This window comes from Squalius cephalus, assembly GCF_949319135.1.
Source record: "Squalius cephalus genome assembly, chromosome: 24".
Classification (NCBI taxonomy): Eukaryota; Metazoa; Chordata; class Actinopteri; order Cypriniformes; family Leuciscidae; genus Squalius; species Squalius cephalus.
Window position 1 is genome coordinate 23,043,970 of NC_137145.1, and position 26,624 is coordinate 23,070,593.

Below are 26,624 nucleotides of genomic sequence, written 5' to 3' on the forward strand. Positions count from 1 at the left end.
TTCAACAAGACATTTTCGCCTGGCTAGACCCAATGTTTAAATCTGTTGTGGTAATTATGCAAATTAGCACATACGTAATTAGATTATGCACCGTTTGCCCATGTTAACAAACAATTTAAAAAAACTTGTAATACTTTTTTTGTTTGTCTTGATGTAAGTAATCAACTCAGTAATTTTCATGGTGATATCTAAAGGTTACAATTTTTACCCTATTCACGTATGAAAAAGAATGAATAGGCTATATTTGGGTCTTTTTCGAAACTTTCCCCTAATGGGATTCTTCTGGATTTTTTTCCCTTACTCAGGACATATTACAAAATCAGTTGAGTTTGCTTCTGTTGCCATTTGTTCAACCTTTTTTCATAAAATGACTGGACTAACACTCTCCACAGTGCATCTGTAGAAGTTATAGAGTATTTGTGGTGACATGCCAAACTTCCTCCGTCTCTTAAGGAAGTACATTCTCTGGTTGGCTTTCCTTGTCAGTTGCACTGTGTTCTCTATCCACTTCAGGTCCTCATAGATTTGGACACCACAAAACTTATAGTTGTCCACTCTTTCTTTGATCAATAGTGGCTGTTAGACACGTTTACTCCTTTTCTCCACAACCATGTAATTTGTCATGCTGATGTTAAGTGTGAGATTGTTATCCTTATGCCATGTGACCAGTTCTGAGACCTTTTTTCTGACACCTTCATCTCATCATTGCCTGTGACAAGACCAAAGACTGGGTAGCAGCACAGTCATGTGTGAAAAGAGTGTACAGCATTGAGTACACAGCCTTGAGGAGTGCCTGTGCTCATTATGATGGTTCTGGAGGAGAGTTTTCCGGAGGAGGGTTACACAGTGCAGAAGGTAACCTAGAGTTATGCAGCTTGGTTATAAGTTTTGAGAGTATGATGGTGTTGAATACCGAACTGTAATCAACTGTAAACACTGGCCAGTTCTTAAGTTTATAGCCTGAGGACGCGTTCTGGGATGTTATCTGGACCTACCGCCTTGTGCTCAGTGACTTGTAAAACATAGGGGTTAGCATGAATACCTGTTCCACCTTATCAGATGGACCCTGTGTTCATGGCTTCAAAGCATGCATAGAAGAGGTTGAGCTTATTAGAAGCAGGGTTGTTTCCAGCCTTTAGTCTGTGATGTGTGTTAGGACTTGCCACATTTTTATGTGAGTATTATAAATACCGTTCACCCCATATAGAGCTACTGATGTTTAAATGCCGACCTTTCTACCTGCACGTCCTGATTTTGCCGAGTTAGACGAGTTCCTGGGTCAACATATTTTGTTGATACTGGAACAATATTCCTGTCGATTGTGAAATGTAACCCTACTGGTTGTGGGTTACATGTGGGTTACAGTGTTGTAGCACTGATAATCCAGATTTGGTAATTGGAAAAAGTGTGTATCTGCAGGGTGATCCAATCCAATATTGCTTTGAAAAACCAGCACAAAAGTAAGATGGATCCTGGATAGCAAAACATGGGATTTCCAAATGTAGATAATTATGATCTAGATTAAACTTTATGAACAACTGGACCCTGGTGTGTGAAAATCCTTTATCACTCTAACAAACTTATATATGATCTGAAACAACATATAATATGCACTGTTGTTGATTTTCCCTAATTTTATTCTCAGTAGATATAATGATATACTCAAACGATATATTCCCTCATCATAACCAGTATAAGCCGTATTACCTTTTACCGCAAGCTTAATGTACATTTTTTAAAATAAATAATAAGCATACTTACTCGTGACAAACTTTTCTTTGTTCGGATATCTGCATCTTCAGCCGGGGTTCTGTTCATTTTGCAAAAACTTTGCTCATAAGGAGGCAAGCTATAGTTAGTTGTTTCAAGGCATGCATACCAGTCCCCATCAATCAGTACTGCAATTATCCACAGGCACGCTACAGAAAATGCTTTAATTATTGAAATTAAAAGAATAATGCTCTTGCATTGCATTCCTGTTCCATTGATGCAGCAAATTCTCCTTGTGCGCTTGTCAGCAATCACCACTACAATGAAAAGTGAGATGGCAGGAAAAATCATGTAAACTACACAGACACGAGTATTTACCCCAGGGTCACAAGGACATTGAAAATCCAGTTTAAGCACATACTGGAAAATAATCCAAAACAAAAAGGCAGCAAATGCACTGCCGGCTGGTACAAAAAAATCCTTCAGGGAATCAGTGGCCAAGTAAGGTGGCATTGTAAATGACAATGGTCCTTCAGTAACACAAAGACACAACTGAAAAAGCACGGCTAAAAACTAAAAAAGAAAGTATCAAGGAAGGGGTGAACTCTTTATATCATCCTGAAAGATCATGAAAGTAGACCTGGTCACGTGGTGAATACACCACTCATTTCATAGCTGCTCTGGAGTGAGTTGCTGAACAGTTTTAAATGTTTTAATTCAGCTATTGCATCTGATACTCAATGATTTACTGTAAAGATCATATACAAATTCATACAGAGATTTTTATTGAGTAACATAAACTGGTATACAATTTTCATCAAAGCTGTTTATCATACTATCACTATCCTAACATGCAGAAAATCCAGCCTTTGAGAAGTGAACCACAAACCATTTTGTTATCAAGTCAATATACACTTAGTCACTATAGCCTAAATACATCCTTCCATCCATCCCTTCTCCAGGACCTGATGCTCGAGATCTTTTTGCTTTGAGGCAACAGTGCTACTCACCAAACCACCATGCACCCCTACAAATACATATTATGTACGTAAATAACACTTTGTTCAGATGAAAAAGAATTTTACAGAAACAGAATTTTGTAGTTGTTTTGTACAAAAAAGTTAATCTAATGTTAGTTTTGGTAAAGTTAGTTAAATGTTTATTACTTTTTATGTCTGCTACTATCTACTATCTCTACTAATTGGTTCTTTGTAATTATTTATTGGGGTACAGTGTCTTATTGGCAGTTTGGTTGTTGACAAGCTTTTGTTCTAATACCGCATTCCTCATTCCTAGCTCCAGTTGTCACCATTCTGTAAAGTTTAGTTTCGTTTTCATGGACTTTCAGTTTGTGTTCATTTATGTGTCTTTGTTCTGATTAACGTCACTCATCAGGATTCTTGGTTACCGTCATTATTAGTTCATCCGTGTCAGCTGTGTCTAGTTTATCACCTCATTATCTTTAGTTAAGTTCCTAGCACAGTTTTATAAGTGATATTATTTTCTGGAAAATAAGTTCTGAGTATGTCAGTAAGTTCTTGAGAGATTTATTTTTAATGCATTTTGTTCTGGTACAAGCAAAATGTTTACATACATTATACACATGTAGTTCCCCTCACTGCACAAATCCTTTGAATGTAATGGTAGCCAATTCAGAAAAAAATTAAAATTAAAAAGTAAAAAAATAAGTAGCCAAATTTTTTGGGGGGAATAACACAGTAATCGGCACAGCCTACATATTACAAAACAGAAAATTCAAATCGAGCTGAATACCTTTTTCTATGTTTGTGAATTGCATTTTTAGTTTGTGAATGATGAATAGACTGTGATGTACATTTTTCCTTATAGCAACAGAAACAACTTAAAATACCCTGTCATTTATGGAGTAAGCTGGAGAAACTGGAAGAACTGGTTGAGGAACAATCACTCCTCGAGAAGACAAAGGACCTTTATGGAAATTAACATTTGAACTCACCCTTGTACTCTACCGAGACGACAGTCTCACCTCCGAATCATCCTAATCTACATTTCTTCCCCTCATCCCCCACTCTTTCTCCCTCATGTTGAGATCACCAAAACTCAAACAAGAATATATATGGTTTAATGTGAATGGTTATCATCGAGTATTATACATGTTTAGTATCATTTGAAATATCTCAGGGTGACTGGTACAAATGTCTCATTTCCAAATAAGTAAAACAAAAGGTAATAAGGTTTTTAAGAGTTTAGAGATAACATGCACAAAAGGAAACCCTCCATTTGCACCAGTCGCCCTGAGACATTTCAAATGATACTAAACTAAGGTCTTAGTGATATGATACTTACTAATGATACTAATACTAAGGTCTCTAGGCAAATGGTCGCCTATGCCCAAAAGGTGTCAACTCTGAATGTAAATTCCCATTGTTAGCCATGTGAAAGAGGTTCTGTCTATATAATGAAATGCCTTCTGTACCTCAGATGAGCCTATGATGTTGGGACCTCAAAGACTTCAGAATCATGTATTTCCTAATGTTGGGTTCACATCTCTTCTCTTTATCCCAGAGCATTTGATGTTTTGTATTGATTATTTTTGAATTGATTATGTAATTGGCATGATACATTTACCTGACATAATAAATTGTTACATTTGATTATTCTAACTGACTTTGACATTATTTTCATTAAAGAGTTGAAAGGAATAGTCAAACATTCACTCACATTTAATGATACACGGATATCATTAAAACCTTTTCATTTATAGAGTCAGATGAAATAACGAGAGAATACATATGAGAAAATGTATTGCATTTAAATCAAAATACTTTGCCTCTAGAAAAGACAGTGACACGCAGAGACCTTCCCTGCTGGTCGGATGCCGGACTTTGGGCCGATCTAGCGCGGACTTACAATGGTCACATAAATAATAATAAACATTATAATAAGAGTAAGACAGAGTAAGTCCTTGATTTGTAGGTAAGGACTACACGCCTGCGCACATATATTCAAACGCACATACCTATAGACTGAACTCGTAATACACATGTGCACGCCATCGGCGTTCTCACTGGTTCGCGTTTTTGAAGTTTGTGCAGAAAGAACTTAAGTGTTTTCTGTTAAAACAGTGTCGTGTTAGCGGCCCCTGAGTTAATAACTAATGATCGTTTCGACGGAAGTGAATCAATAAAACTAACTTTAGCTGGACAATAACTTTATTCTAGAGCTGCTATAAAGCCAAAACACTTTACTTCAGTTTCCTATTATCATTGTAAAGCTGCTTTGGAACAATCTACAATGTTAAAAGCGCTATATAAATGAAGATGACTTGACTTGACTTGACATCACTCAGAACGTCTCAACGTCTCATGCTCAGAATGTATATAACCCGGTTCCCTGAGAAAGGGAACGAGAAGCCGTGTTATGGTGTTGATGCAATGGGAACGCGCCTTAAGAGCGTGGCAGTGTTATGTGTAGTACACGCCAAAGCATTGGCCTAGGATGAAGTCAGGTGATGCACTGCAGTGCGTAATCAATTCTATAAATAACACCTGTGCGAGAGCATCACCAGATTCATTGTCTGAAGAAGCCATGCAGAAGTACTCGAAGTATAAAGAAGGGAAAGACTCATTTCTCAGGGAACGCAATGGGAACGACAATATCCACGTTGCCATACTGAGAGGATGCCTGCAAACAGGTTGTGGAAAGTTGCAAAAGCATTGTAATAAAGGAAGGACTCACCCTGAAAGGACCTGAGCCCCAGAAACTGAGTCCACATTCACACTTCAAGACCAGTCTATCGCAGCACAAACATCCCCCAAAGACGCACCTTTTGCTAGCGCCTTCGAGGCAGCAACAGTTCTGGTAGAATGGGCTCTGACTTCTAGAGACGAAGCCACCCCACGCACCTCATAGGCCAGACTGACAGAATTTGAAAATCAATGAGAAATCGTCTGTTTGGAAGCAGCGGAACCTCGGTTGCTCCCTCCAAAGCAGACAAGAATTTGATCAGATGTACGCCACTGCCCTGAGAGGTGGATGTAAATATTAAGAGCCCTGACTGGACATAACTTCTCATTCAGCCTCTCTTGCTCCTGAGTTTCAAACGGCGGAGGAGAGAAGGCCTAAAGAACAAAGGGATGAAACTGTGAAAGAGGCACCTTAGGGATGTAATCCGGCCTAGGGTGCAAACCGACAAACCTGAAGGTCTCCTACCCTTTTGAAAGAAGTAATAGCAATAAGAAAAGTCACCTTAAATGTCAAAAGCTTCATTGAGGCTGACTCAAGGGGTTTCAAGGGAGCAGTAGACAATCCTTCAAGTACCACAGAAATATCCCAAGATGGAACCCACAGTCTGCAGATAGGACTCAACCGTCTGGCACCGCGCAGAAAACGGGAAACCAAAACATTTTTACCCACTGACATTCTATCTATCTGGTTGTGGTAGGCCAAAATAGTGGCTTCATAAACCTTACCTTAACCAAAAAAGATGAGGCCTCTGGCGCATGCGCACGCAGCGACTGGCAGTGAATGAGTGTTCGGCGTCCTCGTGTATGTTTGATGACGTTTCTTTTGTTTTAGTGTCTTAAAAGTTTTTATCCGTTTTTATGTTTCTACTGAAGGAGTGCTCTTAAAGTTTTACATTTGGTCGAAATGGATGCTTTTTATCTTTTTGCGTTATGGCTTGTGATGTACTGGATGGCCGCCGGTAAAACTTGCGGGGCTTTATGCCAAGGGAGGACAACATATACGAGAGAGACATTGTTGCAGCTCAAGAACAGTAACCCAGCTCGGGAAAATCTAATGTTGAATGTACCCAATTCGATTCGAAGGGATTACCAGGAAGCAAGGGACACGGTAAAGAAAAGGAAAAGGGGCAAACGAGGCGGCGTAAAAACTCGCCTAAAGAAACAGCGTTTCAACCGGGCTCCATTGCCTTCGATGATTATGGGAAATGTACAATCACTAAGGAACAAAGTGGATGAGCTTCAAGGAAATGTCCGCTACCAAAAGGATTTTATGAACTGTTGTATTATGGCATTTACTGAAACATGGCTCACAGAGAGTGATCGGGACGTCGATTTGTGTATGGATGGATTCGGAGCCCCTTTTCGTTTGGATCGACTATCAAAGGTGACGGGGAAAACCCAAGGAGGAGGGGTATGTTTGTATGTCAACAAGCGATATTGCTCATGTGTTACTGTCAGAGAGCGTATTTGTACGCCTGACATAGAACTTTTATCGGTGTCTCTGAGACCGTTTTATCTACCTCGAGAGTTCCCTCAGATGTTTATCACAACAGTTTACATTCACCCGAAGGCAAACTCCGCGTCGGCTACTAGTACAGTATTTGATGTTGTACAGAGGTTACAGTCAATCTCACCGGAGGCACCAAACCTCATCCTTGGTGACTTTAATCATGTTTCCCTAAAACAGACTCTTAAAACTTTCCATCAGTATGTCTCCTGTCCGACCAGACGGGGAAAGACTTTAGATCTGTGTTATGGATCGGTGAGAGGTGCATATAAATCTATTCCTCTGGCTCCCTTGGGCTCGTCAGATCACAATTGTGTCCATTTGCTGCCCACATATAAGACACTTTTAAAAAGGGAGAAAACAGTGACTAAGGACATCCGAGTGTGGTCAGAAGATGATGTGTCCTGTCTACAAGACTGTTACAGCTGTACAGATTGGGACATTTTTAAACAGGACTGTGGTGACGATTTGGACTTAATGGTTAATGTTACATGCTCATATATGGCTTTTTGCAGGGACATGATAATCCCATGTAAAAAGGTCAAAATCTATTCCAACAATAAGCCCTGGGTTACTAAATCAGTTAAGTCCTGTTTACAAAGGAAAAAAATTGCATCTAAACACGGAACAACCATGGACTTACATGTGGCTACTAAGGATTTGAAGACTGAAATCCTTAAAGCTAAACAAAGCTATAAGGAAAAATTAGAAAATAAGATGGCATCCAAAAATCCTGGCTCAGCATGGGCAAATATGAAAACCATAGTAGGCCTTCAGAACTCAAACTGCAGCAATCAGGTTACTTTAAATGGTTTTAATTCTGATTTTGAACTGGCAAATGCACTCAACTATTTTTACTGTCGTTTTGACAATTTGGACTTCAGTAAAGAAATCCAGGAGTTGAATTTTAAACTAATGGATGATCAGCATTTTAACATCGACCTTCAGGAGGTTGAAAAAGCTTTTAGACTTGTTAAGGCAAATAAAAGCCCAGGTCCTGACAGCATCTGTGGCAGACTATTAAAGTCATGTGCAAAAGAACTGAGCCCTGTATTTCATGAGATTTATAATAAGTCTCTGAAGACACAACATGTACCGATCCTGTGGAAGGATGCGGTGGTCATCCCTGTCCCTAAATGCAGTGGTCCGAAGATGATTAATGATTTTAGGCCAGTTGCTTTGACTTCCGTTTTAATGAAAATCTTTGAGAAATTAGTGCGGTCTGAGATCCTAAGGTTGACCGAACATAAATTGGACCCTATGCAGTTTGCATATAGACCTCACAGAGGAGTACAGGACGCTACAGTCACAATGCTAAATTTGCTATTAAGACATTTGGATGGCCAGAGGACACATGCTAGACTTTTATTTGTTGATTTTTCTTCAGCCTTTAATACAATTCAACCACACATTTTAATCAAGAGGCTCTTAGATCAGTTTGCGTTAAGCAATAATTTGATGGGTTGGATTTTGGATTTCTTAACTAACAGAACACAGAGAGTCAGAGTAAATGGTGTCTTATCTGAACAGAGGAGTTCCTCTACAGGGTCTCCTCAAGGATGTGTGCTGTCTCCACTTTTATTTATTTTATATACAAATATGTGTCAAAGCTTGTATGATAACAGAGTTATCATAAAGTATGCGGATGACTCAGTTATTTTGAGTTTACTTAAGGAGGATGAGACCTCACATGGCCCAATTATTGAGGATTTTGTCAATTGGTGTGAGGAATCTTACTTACAGCTTAACATATCAAAGACCAAGGATATGATCATTGATTTTAGGAAAAGTACTCATCCAAGTGAACCTACCTCAATTAAAGGACAAACAATAGAGTATGTACAATCATACAAATACCTTGGGACTATTATTGATGAGAAACTGAATTTTGAAAATAATTGTGAGGCTCTGTGCAAAAAGGGGCACCAGCGTTTGTATTGCCTAAGGAAATTATCTGTGTTTAATCTTGACCGAACAATAATGAAAATGTTTTATCATGCTTTTATTGAATCTGTGTTGTCCTTCTCCACTGTAGTATGGTATGGTCATATATCTTTAAAGGCAAAAAATCAGTTAGACCAGATAGTAAAATGGTCTGGCCGTTTGATAGGTGAGTCTAAACCAGGAGTGGCATCCCTGTATACCAAACAGTTACAAAGGATGGCCTTCTCAATCTTAGATGATGACTGTCACCCCCTGCACACTGAGTTTCAGTTATTGCCATCTGCGAGGAGGTATAAAGTTCCAAGGTGTAGAACGAAAAGATATAAGAGCAGCTTCGTACCAAATGCGATTAATATGATTAACAAAATGTAGAGGTGGTTCTCAGTAATGTTGTAATAGGGTTTTATGAGTTTTATCTGTTTTTATTTTAAATTGTTTTTTATTGATTTTTAAGTTGTTTGTTTTTAGGTTCATCTTAAGGTTTTTTTTTTACAAAGACCACATTTAATGTTTTGAGAGCATTTTCTTTCTTGAGAGCACTTTATTCAGTATGAGTATTTAATTATTTGTTCCTATGTATTGTGGAGTGTTCTATGTTGTGTGTTCTTGTATTGGATGCCATAGTCATTGCACTGTAAAACAAATTTACCTACGGGTACAATAAAAGTAACCTAACCTAACCTAACCTAACCTTAAGAGTTGTGGGGGTCAGCCCAGCTGTCAGATGCTCCTGAAGGAACAGTACTGGACCAAACATGCAGTCAACTGGGTTCATATGGTGTTGCTTACACCATGACGAAAAATAAATCCATTTTAAGAGTGTACAGCTTTCTAGTAGAAGGAGCCCTAGCATTGAGAATGGCATTGCTAACTTCAGTAGAGAGACCAGAATCTATAAACTGGTACCCCTCAGGAGCCAGACCCATAGTTTCCAAATCTCTAGGTGGGGGTGAAAGATTGTTCCCTGAGGTTGGGACAGAAGGTCCCTCCTTGGCGGAATCTCCTAAGGAGAGCCTTCCAGGAGAGACACAAGGTCCTCGAACCATACTTGGGCCGGCCAGAATGGGGCTGCCAATATTGAGCAAAGCCCCTCCTGATGGACCCTCGCCAAGACTCCCAGGAGCAGAGCAATCGGCCACGTCTGTACCATGGCATCCTGCCCCAGAGAAGCTGGAGGATGCAGAGAAAACCAGAGGGGACAGTGGCTTGACTCCTCGGACTCCACTACTGGAGAGTGGAGTTGTCAATCTCCGAGCCTCAGCCGCTGCCTCCACAGGACGTCTGCCCCCAGATTGAGGTGTTCCGGGATGAAAACTTCCCTCAGGGAGAGCAGTTTGCCATCCGTCCAGAGCAGGAACTTCTGTATCAGCCTGAACAGGGGGCGCGAACGTGATTTATGATTTACGCCCTGGTGATTTATGTAAAAAACTACCGGTGTGTTGTCCATCCACACCAACACATGGTAGCCCCACAGGAAGTGATGTAGTGGCAAGAACACAGACCTCATCTCTAATAATAATAATAATAATAATAATAATATGTTTATTTTCTATAGCGCCTTTCAAGAACCCAAGGTCACTTCACAATGCAATACAAATAGAAAACAAACAGCAAACAAACAGCAAGCAAACAGATACAAAGGCCATCTGCTTTTAACAGACAAACATTGACATGAATCAAAGAAAAACATATTGTACTATTTGTCAAAATATACAATTATGACAGAGTATGTGGCAAATAAAGCTGAGAAAGTGGAGAACAGGGAAAACAGTGTTGAGGATACTTATTTATTGGGCAAGCTTGAAGATATGAGTTTTAAGTTGTTTTTTGAAGGTCTGGATGTTGTCGGTCGCACAAAGTTTCGGGGGCAGCTTATTCCAAAGCTTAGGACCAACAACACTAAAAGCCCTACCGCCCACCGTAGAGAGTCTGACCCGGGGTACCACGAGTAGGTTTTCAGTGCTAGACCTAAGGGCCCGAGTTGGAACATACTGTATGGCTGTACCAAATCAACAAGGTATTTGGGTGCCGGGCCATGTAAGGCTTTATATACTAGGACTAACAGTTTGAATTGGATGCGGTTTATGACAGGAAGCCAGTGCAGTTGGTGAAGGATAGGAGTGATATGGGCAGATTTTTTATTACATGTGAGGGCTCGTGCAGCAGAGTTTTGTACCATTTGAAGGCGGTATATTGCTTTGGTGGGTAGTCCGCTGTATAATGAATTACAGAAGTCCAATCTGGAAGTGATGAAAGCGTGGATAACAGTTTACGCATCTATAAAGGTAAGAGAGATCTCTAGGCAGTTGATGTGTCAAGACAGATGAGGGTCTTCCCAAAGGTCTCGAGCTGGATGGCCTTCCATGACTGCTCCCCAGCCCGTAAGCGAGTTGTCCATCGTGAAGATCTTGAGATGGAAACATACTCTTAGAGAGGAACCCAAGGTGAGAAACCGGGGGCTCTCCTTCAGATAGAAAGGGCACAAAGCGCTCAACACATGACCCTTACCATAAACATGGGTTTTAATAAGGGATGAAACCCACTGCTTTTGAGCCACCAGTGGAAGGACCTCATATGCAGCAAGCCCAACGGAATCACGTTGCCGGCTGCAACCATAAGACCCAACAGAACCTGGCATTCAAAGATCCGCTTATTCAACTCTAACGTGAAGTCAGTGTTGCTCTATAGAGCTAAAGGATGGATGGATGACCTGAAGGATGATCAAGATGACCATCAGGAAGGTCAAAACCTTCATCAACAGCAGTTGGATTCTCTAGATCTGCTGGCCTGACACAATCCGCAATACCAACCTTTGGGAAAGGACACACCAACTCCCTGCTGAAGAAGAAATCAGGAAGAGAAGATGGAGCTGGATAGGGAGCACCCTTCGTAAACCACCAACTAACATACACAGGCAGGCATTGCAGTGGAACCCCCAGGGAAAGCGGAGAAGAGGCCGTCCAAGAAACACCTGGTGATGTGACCTTGAGGCTGACGTCACCAAAATGAGCTACACCTGGAACCAGTTAGAAAGAATGGCCAAGGAGACTCTGGAGATCTGGGGTGTGGTGGCCCATAACCAGGCAAGAGTGACGGACATAAGTAAGTAAGTTTGTTTTTGTCAGGGATTTTTGTTTGAATTTTCTGTTCAGTGTATGACTTTACATGTAAGATGTGTAAAATGGACAAGCAACTATGAACTTTCAGTCAACACGTAACCTATTTCTACAAAAATAAATATACTGTATAAATACAAATGTGTAATACAGTATTGACTGTTGCCAGTAAAGTTGTACCTACTGTTGAAATCTGTATCTAAAGTTCAGTGTGATACACAAGGGCATTCAGCTAGACAAAACAGACATTCTTTTATAGTAAGCAGTCAGTGTCAACAAAAAAACAAAACAAAAAAACAAATAGAACAAACAGGAAATCTGTATATAACAAACATTTTCTTGATTGACTGCCATGGTGGAAAACGCATCTAACAATTTTAACCAGCAAGGCTCACACGATGACAAAAACACTTCTGGTTGTTGTTGCATGGACCAATTTGCTGACACAATAAGCAGGTTTTGAAGCAAAAATTAAATGTTTTGGGTGAGCTACTACATTTTGTTGACATTAAAAAAGTTGTGATGTCCCAGCTAACAATTAAAGCATTAACAGGGAGGGATTTACGATGCTGGGCCCTAAGATTCAAACAATCTGTTCTTGTTCCTCCATTTCTCAGACAGGAAATGTCAGTAGATGAGATGAAACTGTGGTACTGTTCTGTGATATTGTACAAAGAGCGTGTGTTTTATGTTTGAACCCAACCCTCATGTCATCTAATTAAAGCTGACACAGTGCCACCTGCTGTAGACTGACTGAAGTGAAATGGACTTGAGTTTAGAGGACATGAGCTGAAGAAGATCTGTGCAATATGAAGAACATTGTTCTGGGCTTCATGCTGAAATTGGAGCAATGATGTAGCCAAAAGCATTCACAACTGTATTTTTGAAAATTTTCTAAAAGACAAGAAAGCAATTATTTTCTTTATGTATTTTATTTGTTACACTGGAATTATGAAACGTTTTGAGTAAATTTACTATAGTAAGGCATTTACAGATCATATAGACTAATGTATGACAATAACATTACACTATATTTACAACTTGATGCTTTTTCTTATAATTTAGAGATCACCAAGAAAATGTATGTGGATGTAACTGTCCTAAGACTATACATTACAGTAAAACTAACTGTATTAAAATAACATTTTCTCAGAAATTATACAATTTAATTATCAAAATAATACAACTATATTCTCCTAAGGATGGACTCTTAACTTACAGTCACTCATAGTTTTACACCACAACCAACATGGCATAATCTGATAAAGTGCAAGCATGCCATTGAGCAATGCCCATTTTGAGTGACATGACGTCTGATGCCAGCAACAGCCTGTACTTTCATACTTTCAAAGTCATAAAGTTTGATTAGTTCCCAATAATTAAGGACTATATGGTAGTGTGCTGTAGATAGACTGCTAGATAGCATTTTTCTTTGTTGCCTTTTATAAAAACAGAACAATTATGTTCACCGCTTTTGTTTCGTTTAAGAAAGTTTCTTCAGAATTCTCCAGTACTCTTCCTAATTTCAATGTCTCTCTTCAGCTGGCAAGCTGCACAAGGCATGCAGAAGTAACCGACACAAAAGTCATTACACATAGATCCCTGGAGAGCAAAAACAATACATATTTATATTAATTTGCGATAGATAGATAGATAGATAGATAGATAGATAGATAGATAGATAGATAGATAGATAGATACTAACTTGTATGTTGTATTTAGTTCGGTATACACTTCGCATCGGCATTCCTAAACCGCATAAGCAGCACTCATTCATGTCCTTAGCAATGGAGCAGCCCAAACACGGGAGGCAGAAATAGCCACAACAGCCTAATAAAAATATATGATTGATGTTAAAATCACATTATGACTACTTAAGACTTTATATATCATAAAATATGTAATTACTTACATACGCTCATGTCTTCACAGCAGCTCATTAAGCTTGTGTGAAAGTCTCTGGGTGCGAATGCAGCAGGTTGAGATGTGACCTCCATGATCTAGGACAGGTAAAGATAAGTGAGGCATCAAGAACACTAAAACATTTTTCCAACCTGTTACAAACATTTTAGTTCACATTACACCTAAGTATTCATTTATATACAGAAGTTCCAAAAAGTTTATCAAAAAGATTATATTTACCTTTCTTGCCGTTGAATCAGGAAAACTCCTACACACTCAAACTGGCACAGTATGTCTTTATATACAGTTGGAAAGTCACAAGTTCAGACACACCCTTCAAATCTACAGTAAATACCAATAAAAACTTTATACTGACAGTTGTGAATTGTTGAAATTTATATTGCACTTCCTTTAGGTCCAAAGTCCTAATAGTTAAAAGGCACACGTTCCGTTTTCTGTCACACCTTCCAGTGATGACATTTGCTGCCACATCACCCGTCCTTGTGAAACCAGCGCTTTTACAAGAAAGAAATAGCATATCATTATAGTCAAACTAATTAAATGAATTGAATCATCAGCATAAAACAATGGACGTGTTTTACAACATTTATTATTTTTTAATAATATTATATAAATAATATTATTATTCTTTTGCTAATATTAGTTAAATAAAAATACAGTTCATGTCAGTTCACAATGCATTAACAAAAGTTAACAAATACAACTTTTTATTTTTTAAATGTTTAAAATGTTGAAATTATCATTGATTAAAATGAATAAATGCTGTAGAAGTATTGGCTCAGTTGAACTAACGTAGTTAACTAATGTTATAACCTTATTGTTAATTGTTACAGATTCTTTTTTAAAGGGGACATATCATGCTAAATCCACTTTTTTTAGCCCTTAAATGCATTTTGTTGTATATTTGGAGTGTTTAGAAGTACAGAAAAGTTGAAATTATTCTCTTCAGGTGCTTCGTTGATATATTTATATTCTGTTTTGGCCTTATTTTTCAACCTGTTCAGATTTTTCTGTTATCTATGACGTTTTGTGAACTATTACGTCACAGTATTTGCAGCGGAACTGCCAAATAAGGACATTGACTTCCAGCCCAACACTTCGAGCAATCCGCCATTTTTATTTCTCGCTGCAATTTTGTAGTCCAAGCTAAAAGATGCAGAAGTTACGAGAGGGTAAGTTAAAATGTTCGGTTGTTGGATGTAGTAACCCACACGCTTCATTACACCGTCTAATGTAGATGAACTGCCGTGCTTGTGTCAGGACGCATGTTTAACTGAAAGAACGAACAGAGATAGAGAGACCCGGTCGCGCGCACGCACTCTCTCTCTCCTCGGAGCCAGGAGAAAATGTAAACAAGACACCGTCTCCAAACTAGACGCTGTCTTGCTCTCTCTCCCTCGCACATATTAATCAAAATAAATCGACACGGTGGTAAAAGGTCGTAAGACCAAAGTTTCATGTGTAAATACAGTAACACACCATTGCGATACATCCATATGAAGACGTTGTTCTGCAGGTTCGTCGTCTTCATTTTCATTTCGCTCCGGCTCCGACTCTGGCTCGAACATGTAAGGCTGGCTGGGCAAGTCTTCCGTTGTTGACATTTTGTTAATAACGTGTGAATAAAAAGCTTCTGTGCCGCTAGATAATCGTATCTCTGCTATCAAACTACAAAAATGGCCGAACGGGGTGGAGTTGAACCGAGTGTCACCTCTGCATCCTGGAGAGGGGGGCGGGGTATGAAGTGTCTCAACTGTATTTAAAGAGACCGCACCAAAACGAGTTGCTCTCAGACACACATCAGAAAAGGGGTAGAAAAGGGGCCTGTGGAGCTATAATAATGAGGAATTCAGACCCATACAAATGTATGATTTATATGTAAAAAGGAACGATTTAAAAGCATGATATGTCTCCTTTAAACGTTTTTTGAAAGTTTCTTCTGCTCACCACGGCTGCTTTTACTTGATCAAAAATAGATAAAACAGAAATATTATTACAACTTTAAAATAACTGTTTTCAATGTGAATATATGTTAAAATGTAATTTATGCATACACATAACACATAGCTTTACTGACTGACTGAAAGAGAAATGAGGTCAGTACAAAATAAACCAATTACACAGTTTAGATATGATCTATAAATGGATGTAGTATTTTCTTGTTCACAACCTCACTTTGCCTATAGGGCGTTCACCATATTCAAATAAAACATAAATTGCCTTTGATTCAGGTTACAGATGTGGAGAAGAGTTACCCAATCATGTTGGCCATCATGCTGGCCATCCCAGACATTCCCCCAAAAAAGGAAATAATAAAAGTAAAAGATGACAGAAAATATGACACACACTAACACATGTACACCTTCCTGGAAGTTATTGTAGCCCACATGGAAACAGATAAGAGCAGTAATGAAGATGGCAGAAATACAGAGGATAAGGGGTCAATGACATAGAAGTGTAAAACATTTTCTGGCAAAGATTAGAGATGTGGATCTATTCTGAGTTGCCACTTCCTGTTTGTTGCTGCCACGTGGTTTGAGTTTGGAGGTCCATCAAGTTGATTCTTAATCCTCCCTTTTTTTCTTATAATCAAATTTATAACTTATTCTTTGCTGTTAGATCGGGTGAACATATCCCCAATTTTAGATAGTCATAAATACTTGGCTGTGGTGATGGACAATAATTTGAGTTTTCAACCCAATGTATCGGCTGTCTGTAAAAGGGTTCAACAAAGATCGTTCTTCAAAATAATTTAGAGTGTCTTACTATGAAGAAACAATGTATTGAATCTGTTATTTTGGCATGATATGGTATCTTAAGCTTGACTAATAAAAAATAGGTTGAGTAGCCTTGTGAAGATGGCAAGGGAAATTATCTGTGAAGATCAGACTGGTCCTACTGAATTTTATTTTTATAATTATGTTTTTAAGAAGGCTCAGGTTATTCTTTGTACCAATGATCACCCATTACAATCTGAGTTTTAGGTGTTGCCTTCGAGCTGTCGTTTTAGAGTAGCTCTAAGCAGGCCAAAAATAACTAAACACTCATTTGTCTGTGGCTATTAAGCTACCAAACTGTTCTGGGCCTGATGAAAATTTACTTTTGTATGTAATAGTTTATCTTATATGAATAAAATGGATTAGTGTTCTGGCACCTTTATGCAATCTTTCCATAAGTGGGACAATAAAGATAAGACTGAGTACTATTTTAGATAAAAACAATCAGAACACTTTGAAACCACTAGTTTTTATCCCACTTCCAGAACATACGCTTCTAGCTAATAGCCTGCGATCATAATTATAGCTGTCTACTGCCAGTCTTGTTTATAATTCTCCTAACTCTGTTGTCATTCATCACTGTTTATATTGCCAGTTGTTTCAGATGTCTGTCTAGCTTTGAGTGCAGGAGAGGACACATTTGAGCTACACTATGCAGTTGGAGCTGGAGGCCATGGAGAAAAAGATCCACAACCCACTGGAGCAGCCGGCTGTGAGAGTGGAGAGCCACAATGTAAACAACCCAGACTGATGTTGGTAACAAGTCTGAGTTAAGTTTACAGCATTATGCAAATAGTACCGTCTCCACCACCCCTGTCTTCGAAATCTCCACCAGGAACCTCTTCACCCCTCTTCACGAGACTGAACCCAACACTGTGATCATCTGAGGTTTTATTGTCCAGCATGTCTGCTCCTCATCAACTAAAGTTAAGGTGCACTGTGCTTGTGTTCTCGATGTTGTTGTGCAGGAAAACCGATTCCGAAGGAAAAAAATAACAATGATACAGTGACAAGATCAACAAATTCTCAGACGTCGCCCAAACTGTGTATTCCAACACAGTTTAGTAGTAAAGACTTTAAGGATGACCTAAGGATGAAGGACCATGGTGGAGCCAAGGGGCCAAAGAGCCGTGGTGGAGCAGAGGGATCATAGGGCAGACATGGAGAGTCATAACTCTAAGCCAGAGGTCACAACTTCGAAGACCATGGTGTATCATCTGGCTGGCTGGTGGAGGTGGACGGCTGAGGAGAGCAGGCAGAGATGAGGATGAGGAGGAGTCAGAGGAGCCAAGACAGAACCAGTTGAGGAGGAAGGGCCAAGAACTGAAAGGAACTATAGAGTCTAATATTCTTGACGGGACCGGTGGAGGAGGAAGGAATGTAGGGTTGGGTGTAAGGATGAGGGCCTAGATCCACGACTGACCAGTTAGGGTATCTCAAAAACTCATAAAAACTCACGTGTATGGTCCTCGAGGGAGCGATCACCCTGGCTGATGAGGAGGATTCTTACAGCCGCTGCTAGATCCATAATTCATATTTTCCTTCAGAAGACATTGATTCATCAACTGTGGTCTTGTGGACTACTGCTGTGTTAACTTGTGTGGTTTTTGATGCATCAACTTTAGAGGTCGCGTACACTTGCATTATATAGAATCAAAGAGAGGGATTGTTTTTCTAAAAATCTTTCTTTTTGTTCATCTGAAAAAATAAAGTAATATACATCTGGGAAAGCATGAGGGTAAGTTAATGAAGAGAGATTTTTTTTAGTGGAGTATCCCTTTAAGATATGCTTATATGATATCATATGATATATGATATAATTTCCTGTTTTTGTTTTGTTTTCTCAATGAAGTTTAATTCATTGTAACTCTACTTCCTTAAATTCAAACACAACTCTGTCAACCCCAGATATCAACAGAAAGCCCACAATCCTGTAGTTTACTTTTAAAGGTGATGTGTGTAACTTCCGAACCATTCTTCCAACCAAATGGAACTGGTTGAGTTGACATTTTGGTCCATTGAAATAAATCACATTGGAGTATTTTTGTTTGTTTTTTAAAGTACGACAGGGCCACAGAGTTTACAGTCTCGGGAAGTCCACCTATGAAAGCAATTCATCAGCGCAATAAACTAGGACAGGAGAAAATATTTTAACTCTGAACCTGCTGATAACATTGATAGCTGTTTGGCTGAAGACTCCAAAACAGGACTGCCATTGCTTCCATCAAAGCTGCCCACCTTCACATGGAGCAAACACTAAATCACTGATTAGGAGAATATGTATTTATTTATAAGATTGGAAGGGTTTGTGAAAAGAATAGTTGTTATGATAAAATGTTAACGGATATTGTTTTCAGACATATGGAAACATTAGTACTTTATTAGTACTGCACACTATAGTACTTACAACATGATCTTGCTGAAAATGTGTCTGAAGTAGAGATAAAGGAAATCAATATAGTTGTAACTTTACAAAGAATAGGGTTTGCAGTTATTGTACCTGTGCAAATAGCAGAATTCGGCTACTGTAGAATTATATTGAGGGACCATATACATCCTTTATTGTATATGGACCCAGTGGGAGGTTTTTGGTAGTGTCGACATCAATGAACATGTTGAAATAGTTACTGATTATATAAATTCCTGTGTGGACACTGTTATTCCTACTAAGATCTTTAAGGTCTACCCTAATGATAAACCCTGGGTGTCAAAAGAATTAAAGATCCTTATTAATAAGAAGGGAAAGTCATACAAAAAAAACAGGATGCGGTAACTCAGAGGTACATACAGAAGCAGATTAAAAGACAAATACAAATAGATAAGCATATGCACAAACAAAAAATAGAGGCATCTCTGACATGTGGCAATTCATGATATACCTGGCAGGGGATTAAGAATATGACAAATGTACCCCATAAGGAAAGAGGCAAACTGCCTCTGGTGTTACAATGATGTGAGGAGCTAGAGATGGCCACTCAGCTTAACTCATATTTCTGTGGTTTTGATAGGGGAGACGTTAATGCTGTCTCAGTGATGCCACTATGACTACATCTCCTGCGGTTTTCTTATGAATGAAATAGTGGTTAGTCAGATCTTTAAGAAATGTAATCCCCGTAAAAGCCCAGGTCCAGATAAGATATCCGGTAATGTTTTAAAACACTGTGCGGTTCAGTTAGCGACAGTTTTTACCGTGATTTTTAAAGTATCTTATAATTCTGGTATTGTCCCTGCTTTATGGAAACCTTCTACAATAGTTCCCGTGGCAAAAGTTTCTAGACCTTTAGGATTACATGATTTTCGACCAATAGCACTAACATCTCTAGTGATGAAATGTTTTGAGCGTTTAGTAAAAAAGTACATTGTATCTGAAACAGAGCATCTCATAGACATACTGTATCTCCTCATCTCATAGCATATCAGTCCTCTAGGGGGCTAGAGGATGCCATTTTAACGGTATTACATATGCTGTATTCACATTTAGAGAAACCAAAGACTTTGTGGATTTCTTATCTGCTTTTAACTGTATTTCCCCAAGTACGTTGATACCCTCCCTTACGAAAAAGAAGTTTATTCAAGTGTGCTATTAGTATACTTATTTTAAACTAAAAATAAGAAAGTATACTTTCAGTCTATTTTTTATATACTTCTCAGAAATATACTTTATGTACTAAGTTCTCAGAAATATACTTCAAATTCCACTTAAGTATACTTGACTTATACTGACAGAAAAGTCTAAGTATATTTGGCTTATACTTGTTGATCGAGATATACTTAAAAGTACAATTAAGTATTCTAAGTATTCTTGGCTTGTGCTTGTGTTTACTATTTTGATTGAGTAGCTTATTAAATACTTTTTTAAAAACATAATATTACACACCGTCTTATAAACTAGCCTAACATGTTCAGCTTTATAGTAACAAACTTTCAGGTGGAAGAGCTTATAGAGCAAATAAAATAAGCATGGAAAATAAGTTTATTCAATTGTTCTATTAGTATACTTTTCAACTAAAAAGAAGAAAGCATACTTTCAGTCTACATTTTATATACTTCTCAAAAATATACTTGATTACACTTACTTTAAGTGTACTTGACTTATACTGAGAGAAAAGTCCAAGTATATTTGGCCTATACTTGTACTCAATCTTTTGATCGAGATATACTTAAAAGTTTAATTATTCAAAGTATACTTGGCTTGTAGTTGTGTTAACTCTTTTGATCGAGTAGCCTATTAAATATACTTTTTTTACATTGTTTTTCATATACAGTCTTATGAAACTTTGTTTGAAAATATTGATTAAAATATTTATATAAAAAAGATATGTTTCTAATTCTGCGTATCTGGATTTTAGTCCACTGGTGTACATAGGAATTTACTTTAATTCAACTTTTCCCCACCATTGCCTGAATTTTCCAGCTACCCATGTTTTCACTGGTATACGGGCGCTATGACACATCTTCTAGTACAGAATCTCCGGATCAAAATACAGGAGAAGAAGAAGCTGAAACAAGTGATAGAAGATTGCTCACTCAAATGTAAAATAATGTGATCATCAAACATTAAACAGCTTGTAAATCAAAACTGCTTAATGTTTCCAAATGAAATGAAGCGTAAACCATGAAGAGAAAACGACTGAAGCTGTGGGGGTGTCGGACTCGATCTACTCCATCTGTGTTTTGATCATCGTTCTGAATCAAGGCGTGTAGTCTTTGACAAAAATGTGATTTTCTCAACTATTTTGTTTAAAATGTTGCCTTTCTTTATGAAACTTACCGACATTCAAGTGTTGATAAAAAGGATGCAAGCTAATAAAATGTTTTTAAAATTAAAGTAGAGTTAAAGGTATTTTTCAAGTATAAAAAATAACATTTGAACATAGTAGTATAGGCCTACTGCAACTGCAAAAATTGTATATAGTAAACTATAAGTATAATGTTAAGTTAATTTAAAGAAAACTTGTAGTATAAAACTACTAAACTAGTAGTTTACTGAGGGTACACTAAAAGCAAAAATAATATATAAATGGTAAATTATAAGTATGATGTTAAGTTCACTTAAAGAAAACTTGTAGTATAAAACTACTAAACTAGTAGTTTACTGAGAGTATACTTCAAAGTTGCTACAAGTATTACAATAGTGAACTACTAGTATACCCATTAGTTCACTTGCAGTACAAATGAGAAACGTAATTATGAACTAGTTGTGCACTTAAAGTTTACTACTGTTACACTTATAGTACACTTAAACATATACTTTTATATATTTCAAGTGGGCCAATTTAGTCCCAAGCGGTATTAAAATAGTACACTTACAAGTTTACTACTAGTACATATTGACATTAGTATACTTACTACATAAAGTATACTTAAAAATATACTTGAACATTACTCAAGTATACTTCATAAAATGAACTTGAAGTATACTTTTTTTCTTAAGGGCTGGCAAAATAATTCTCATTCGACAGTAGGTTGCTTACATGAGTGATGGATTTCCTTAACTTTACAGTCTCACAGGTTGAGTCAGGAGTGTCTCTTTCAGATAAAATGATTACTTTGGATCACCTCAAGGATGTGTCTTATCTCTAAGACACAAGTGTACTAATTCCTGTTCTAGTTCTTTTAAAAATTGATTTTTAATCAAATATGCAGATGATACTGCTTCAGTGAGCCGTCTACCGATGTGGAGGAAGAGCGTGGACCTGTTTTGGATTTCTTTTTAAACTGGTGTGAGACATCAAATCTCCTCTTAAATACCTCCAAAACTAAGGAGATGGTTATTGATTTTAGAGTGAGAGAGCAGTATAACCCATCCTACATAAATGAATGGGGAACAAATTCAGTTAGTAACAAATTATAAATACCTCAGTATTTTGGATCATGAACTCAAATGGGATGTGTGGACTGATTAAGAAGACACACCAGAAGTTGTATTTCTTAAAAAAATTATATCTTTTAATGTCCATAGCAGAGTGCTTTTGATGTTTTATTAGGCTTTTATTGAAAGCGTTATGACATTCTGTTTGAGCTGCTTCAGAGGCTCAGAAGGAATAACTAAGAAAAATAGTAAAAATGACAAGCAAACTGTTGGGAATTAAGTTAACAAGTATAGAGAGTATATATAAAGAGAGAGTGCAGAATAAAGATTAACATCATTGTGAATGATTAGAGGCATCCCTTATCTTAGGCTTTTGACTTACTTCCATCTGTCTGACGGTACTGTGTTACCCGATACATGAAAAACAGGTCCAAACTATCTTTTATCCCCCAAGCAATTAGATTTTTAAATGTTTCTTCTTGTGTTGATTGATGGTCAGCTGGTCTGGTTATCCTAAATAAGATTTATTTGCTTTAGATTATTGGGGTTCACTTTATTTTGATGGCCCCTTTAACACATTCTGTTGACGTAACGTTGCACCTACATGTCGACGAACTCTCATTAGGATTTTAGTAGAGTATTAGTAGACTAGTAGGGTTAGGGTTAGAATAAGTTGACATGTAGTTGCAAAGTTACTTGTAGTCAGTATAATGTCTGTTGAGGATCATCACAATAAAGAGTTAGCAGATTTTAACACTCTAATGACAGTTAGTTGACATGTAGTTGCAAAGTTACTTATAGTCAACAGACCAATTGTTACCAGTTATTGTTTGTATATGCTAACTGTGATTTTTTAACTGTGTGAGCTTACTGCAAACTACTTTTCCTATGAGGATAAATACTACTACTAAATAAACTTACTACTATTATTATTATTATGCTCTTTGACTCTATACATAGGAATTCATATGTTTCACAACACAAACCACAGGCTACACTGACAATATACTAATATCACATAATGTGCTGGTTACACCACTAGACCTTTTCTGAGCTACATTTTATGATAACATGAATGTGTTTTGCCCATTGAGGCTTAATTCAACTTATGATACACTCTTAAAAATCAAGGTTCTTTATTGGCAATGATGGTTCCATGAAGAGCCTTTAACATCCATTGAACATTTACATTGCAGAAAAAGTTATTTACACTGGAAAAAAGGTTCTAGATTATTAAAATGTTCTTCACAAAAAAACATGGTTCTTTTAAGAACAGTTCACTTGAAAGCTTCTTTGGGGAGCCAAAAAATGGATCTTCTATAGCATTGCTGCAACAACAAAAAACCTTTTGGAGCCTTTATATTTAAGACATTGTCATTACGTATTGAATGATTAACTCCTTCAACTTTCTTTGATCTTTAGTTTCCAAGAGGAGTGCATGAGGAGTCGCTGGTATAGACGGCTAGATAGCAGAACTCTGAAACTCCGAAACTCTTTCGGTCCTCATGGTTTCAGTGTTCCAGTACTCTTCCTTATGTTGATGTCTCTCTTCAGCTGGCAGGCTGCACACGAGAAGCAGCAGTACACGGTGAGCCAGTCATTACACATCGAACCCTGGAGACAAAACCAAAAGCAATTCAATCAAAACTAAACAATAGACCCTAGATAGATAGATAGATAGATAGATAGATAGATAGATAGATAGATAGATAGATAGATAGATAGATAGATAGATAGATAGATAGATAGATAGATAGATAGATAGATAGATAGATAGATAGATAGATAGATACTGACTTGTAAGTTGTATTTAGTTCGGTATACACTTCGGATCGGCATTCCTAAACCGCATAAGCAGCACTCATTCATGTCCCTAGCAATGGAGCAGCCCAAACACGGGAGGCAGAAGAGGCCACAACAGCCTAATAAAAATATACAACTGATTTAGAAGTAAATCACATCAGCAGGATAGATGTATAGCTCACAATTTACTTACTATATATTTGTGTTTAGTGCCATTGGAATCACTTACATACACCCACGTCATCACAGCAGCTCATTAAGCTTGTGTGAAACTCTCTGGGTTGAAATGCTGCAGGTTGAGATGTGACCTCCATGATCTAGGATAGGTAAAGACATTTAGGGCATGAAGTTTCTTTTGAATTGTTTTTTTCTTTTCCCAAAGCATTTTTTTTTTTAACATTTAAATGTAGAATTTACTAAGTTTACCAAAAGGTTGGCAATATTTAATAGTAGCTTTACCTGATTTTGTTTCCTTTGCAGTTGAGTCAGGATATTCCTCTATGCACTGTAACATGCGCAGTATGCCGATTATATATGGTTTGAAAAGTCACATGTTTGGGCGCGCCCTTGGAAATGGATGGAAAAGGGTCAAAACCTAGGCCTACTTTGTTATTATCAAAATATTTATTGCCCTTTTTATAGGTTCAAAGTCCTGCAGCAATAGTTGTAGCATAGATAATGGTTATAAATATCCACTAATGTGTTTTTCCAAGAATTTAGTTGCTATTTGCTCTCACACCTTGATGTAATGTGCTGCCACACCTCTCATGTCTGTCAGAGGAACGAAAAATACAATATCATAATTAAACTTTATCGACAGACTATGATGATTGAACTAATAATTAGCTATTTTGGAATAATATTCTGAATATAAATAAAAGCTATTCTTATAAGACTATAAGGTCATTAAACATGGATATCGCTATTTCTTTTATTAGAAAATTAAAGTGACAGACAGTGGGTTCATGCTACGTGACTTGTGACATTGTGGATTCTGTTTATTCAGTAATTTGAAGCTCAGAACTGATTTATTGCTAGCTAACTAAAACACTGTTGCCATGAGTGTAGTAACGACATACACTTTTTATGACTTTAAAAATCCAGAGTACACTGGACACACTGCCATTAGGCAGCTGTTTATACCAGGGTTAATATTTTTAACTAAAACTTAGGGCACCCAATATATATATATATATATATATATATATATACAGGTGCTGGTCATATAATTAGAATATCAGCAAAAAGTTGATTTATTTCAAGAATTCAACTTAAAACGTGAAACTTGTATATTATATAGACTCATTACATGCAAAGTGAGATATTTCAAGCTTTTATTTGTTATAATTTTGATGATTATGGCTTACAGCTTATGAAACCCACAAAATCAAAATCCCAGAAAATTAGAATATTACATGAAATCACACAGTAATTACACAGTGATACCATGGTCACTGAACCAGGTTTTGGTTATTTTGGCAGTGTGGGCCGGTGCAAATCCTGCTGGAAAATGAAGGAAGCATGAAGTGCTCTGGAAATGTCCTGGTAGACGGCTGCGTTGACTCTGGATTTAATAAAGCACAGTGGACCAAAGTCCTCTTTTCTGATGTGAACAAATTTTGCATCTCATTTGGAAACCAAGGTCCCAGAGTCTGGAGGAAGAATGGAGAGGCACACAATCCAAGATGCTTGAAGTCCAGTGTGAAGTTTCCACAGTCAGTGATGGTTTGGGGAGCCATGTCATCGGCTGGTGTTGGTCCACTGTGTTTTCTGAGGTCCAAGGTCAACGCAGCCGTCTACCAGGACATTTTAGAGCATTTCATGCTTCCTTCTGCTGACCAACTTTATGGAGATGCAGATTTAATTTTCCAACAGGACTTGGCACCTGCACACAGTGCCAAAGCTATCAGTACCTGGTTTAAGGACCATGGTATCCCTGTTCTTAATTGGCCAGCAAACTCGCCTGACCTTAACCCTATAGAAAATCTATGGGGTATTGTGAAGAGGAAGATGCAATACGCCAGACCCAACAATGCAGACGAGCTGAAGGCCACTATCAGAGCAACCTGGGCTCTCATAACACCTGAGCAATGCCACAGACTGATCGACTCCATGCCACGCCACATTGCAGCAGTAATTCAGGCAAAAGGAGCCCCAACTAAGTATTGAGTGCTGTACATGCTCATACTTTTCATGTTCATACTTTTCAGTTGGCCAGCATTTCTAAAAATCCTTTTTTTGTATTGGTCTTTAGTAATATTCTAATTTTCTTAGATACTGAATTTGGGATTTTCATTAGTTGTCAGT

At 37.8% G+C, this 26,624-nt stretch overlaps 2 protein-coding genes across 2 annotated transcripts; both read right to left on the reverse strand.

The window, feature by feature from the left end:
- Positions 1 to 13,404: 13,404 nt before the first annotated feature.
- Positions 13,405 to 14,211, reverse strand: LOC307152893 (placenta-specific gene 8 protein-like). The gene is made up of 4 exons (XM_079861890.1): positions 14,145 to 14,211; positions 13,915 to 14,002; positions 13,708 to 13,832; positions 13,405 to 13,604 (listed from the first exon to the last, which is right to left on the reverse strand). The coding sequence occupies exons 2-4, from the start codon at positions 13,997 to 13,999 to the stop codon at positions 13,500 to 13,502; spliced, it is 315 nt and encodes a 104-aa protein (XP_079718016.1). The 5' UTR covers positions 14,000 to 14,002; positions 14,145 to 14,211; the 3' UTR covers positions 13,405 to 13,499.
- A 9,774-nt stretch (positions 14,212 to 23,985) lies between these two features.
- LOC307152895 (placenta-specific gene 8 protein-like) lies at positions 23,986 to 24,631 on the reverse strand (the record flags this gene model as incomplete). Its single annotated transcript, XM_079861892.1, has 3 exons — positions 23,986 to 24,128; positions 24,312 to 24,436; positions 24,547 to 24,631. 3 exons carry the CDS (start codon positions 24,629 to 24,631, stop codon positions 24,018 to 24,020), a joined length of 321 nt encoding a protein of 106 aa, XP_079718018.1. The 3' UTR covers positions 23,986 to 24,017.
- Positions 24,632 to 26,624: the final 1,993 nt, after the last annotated feature.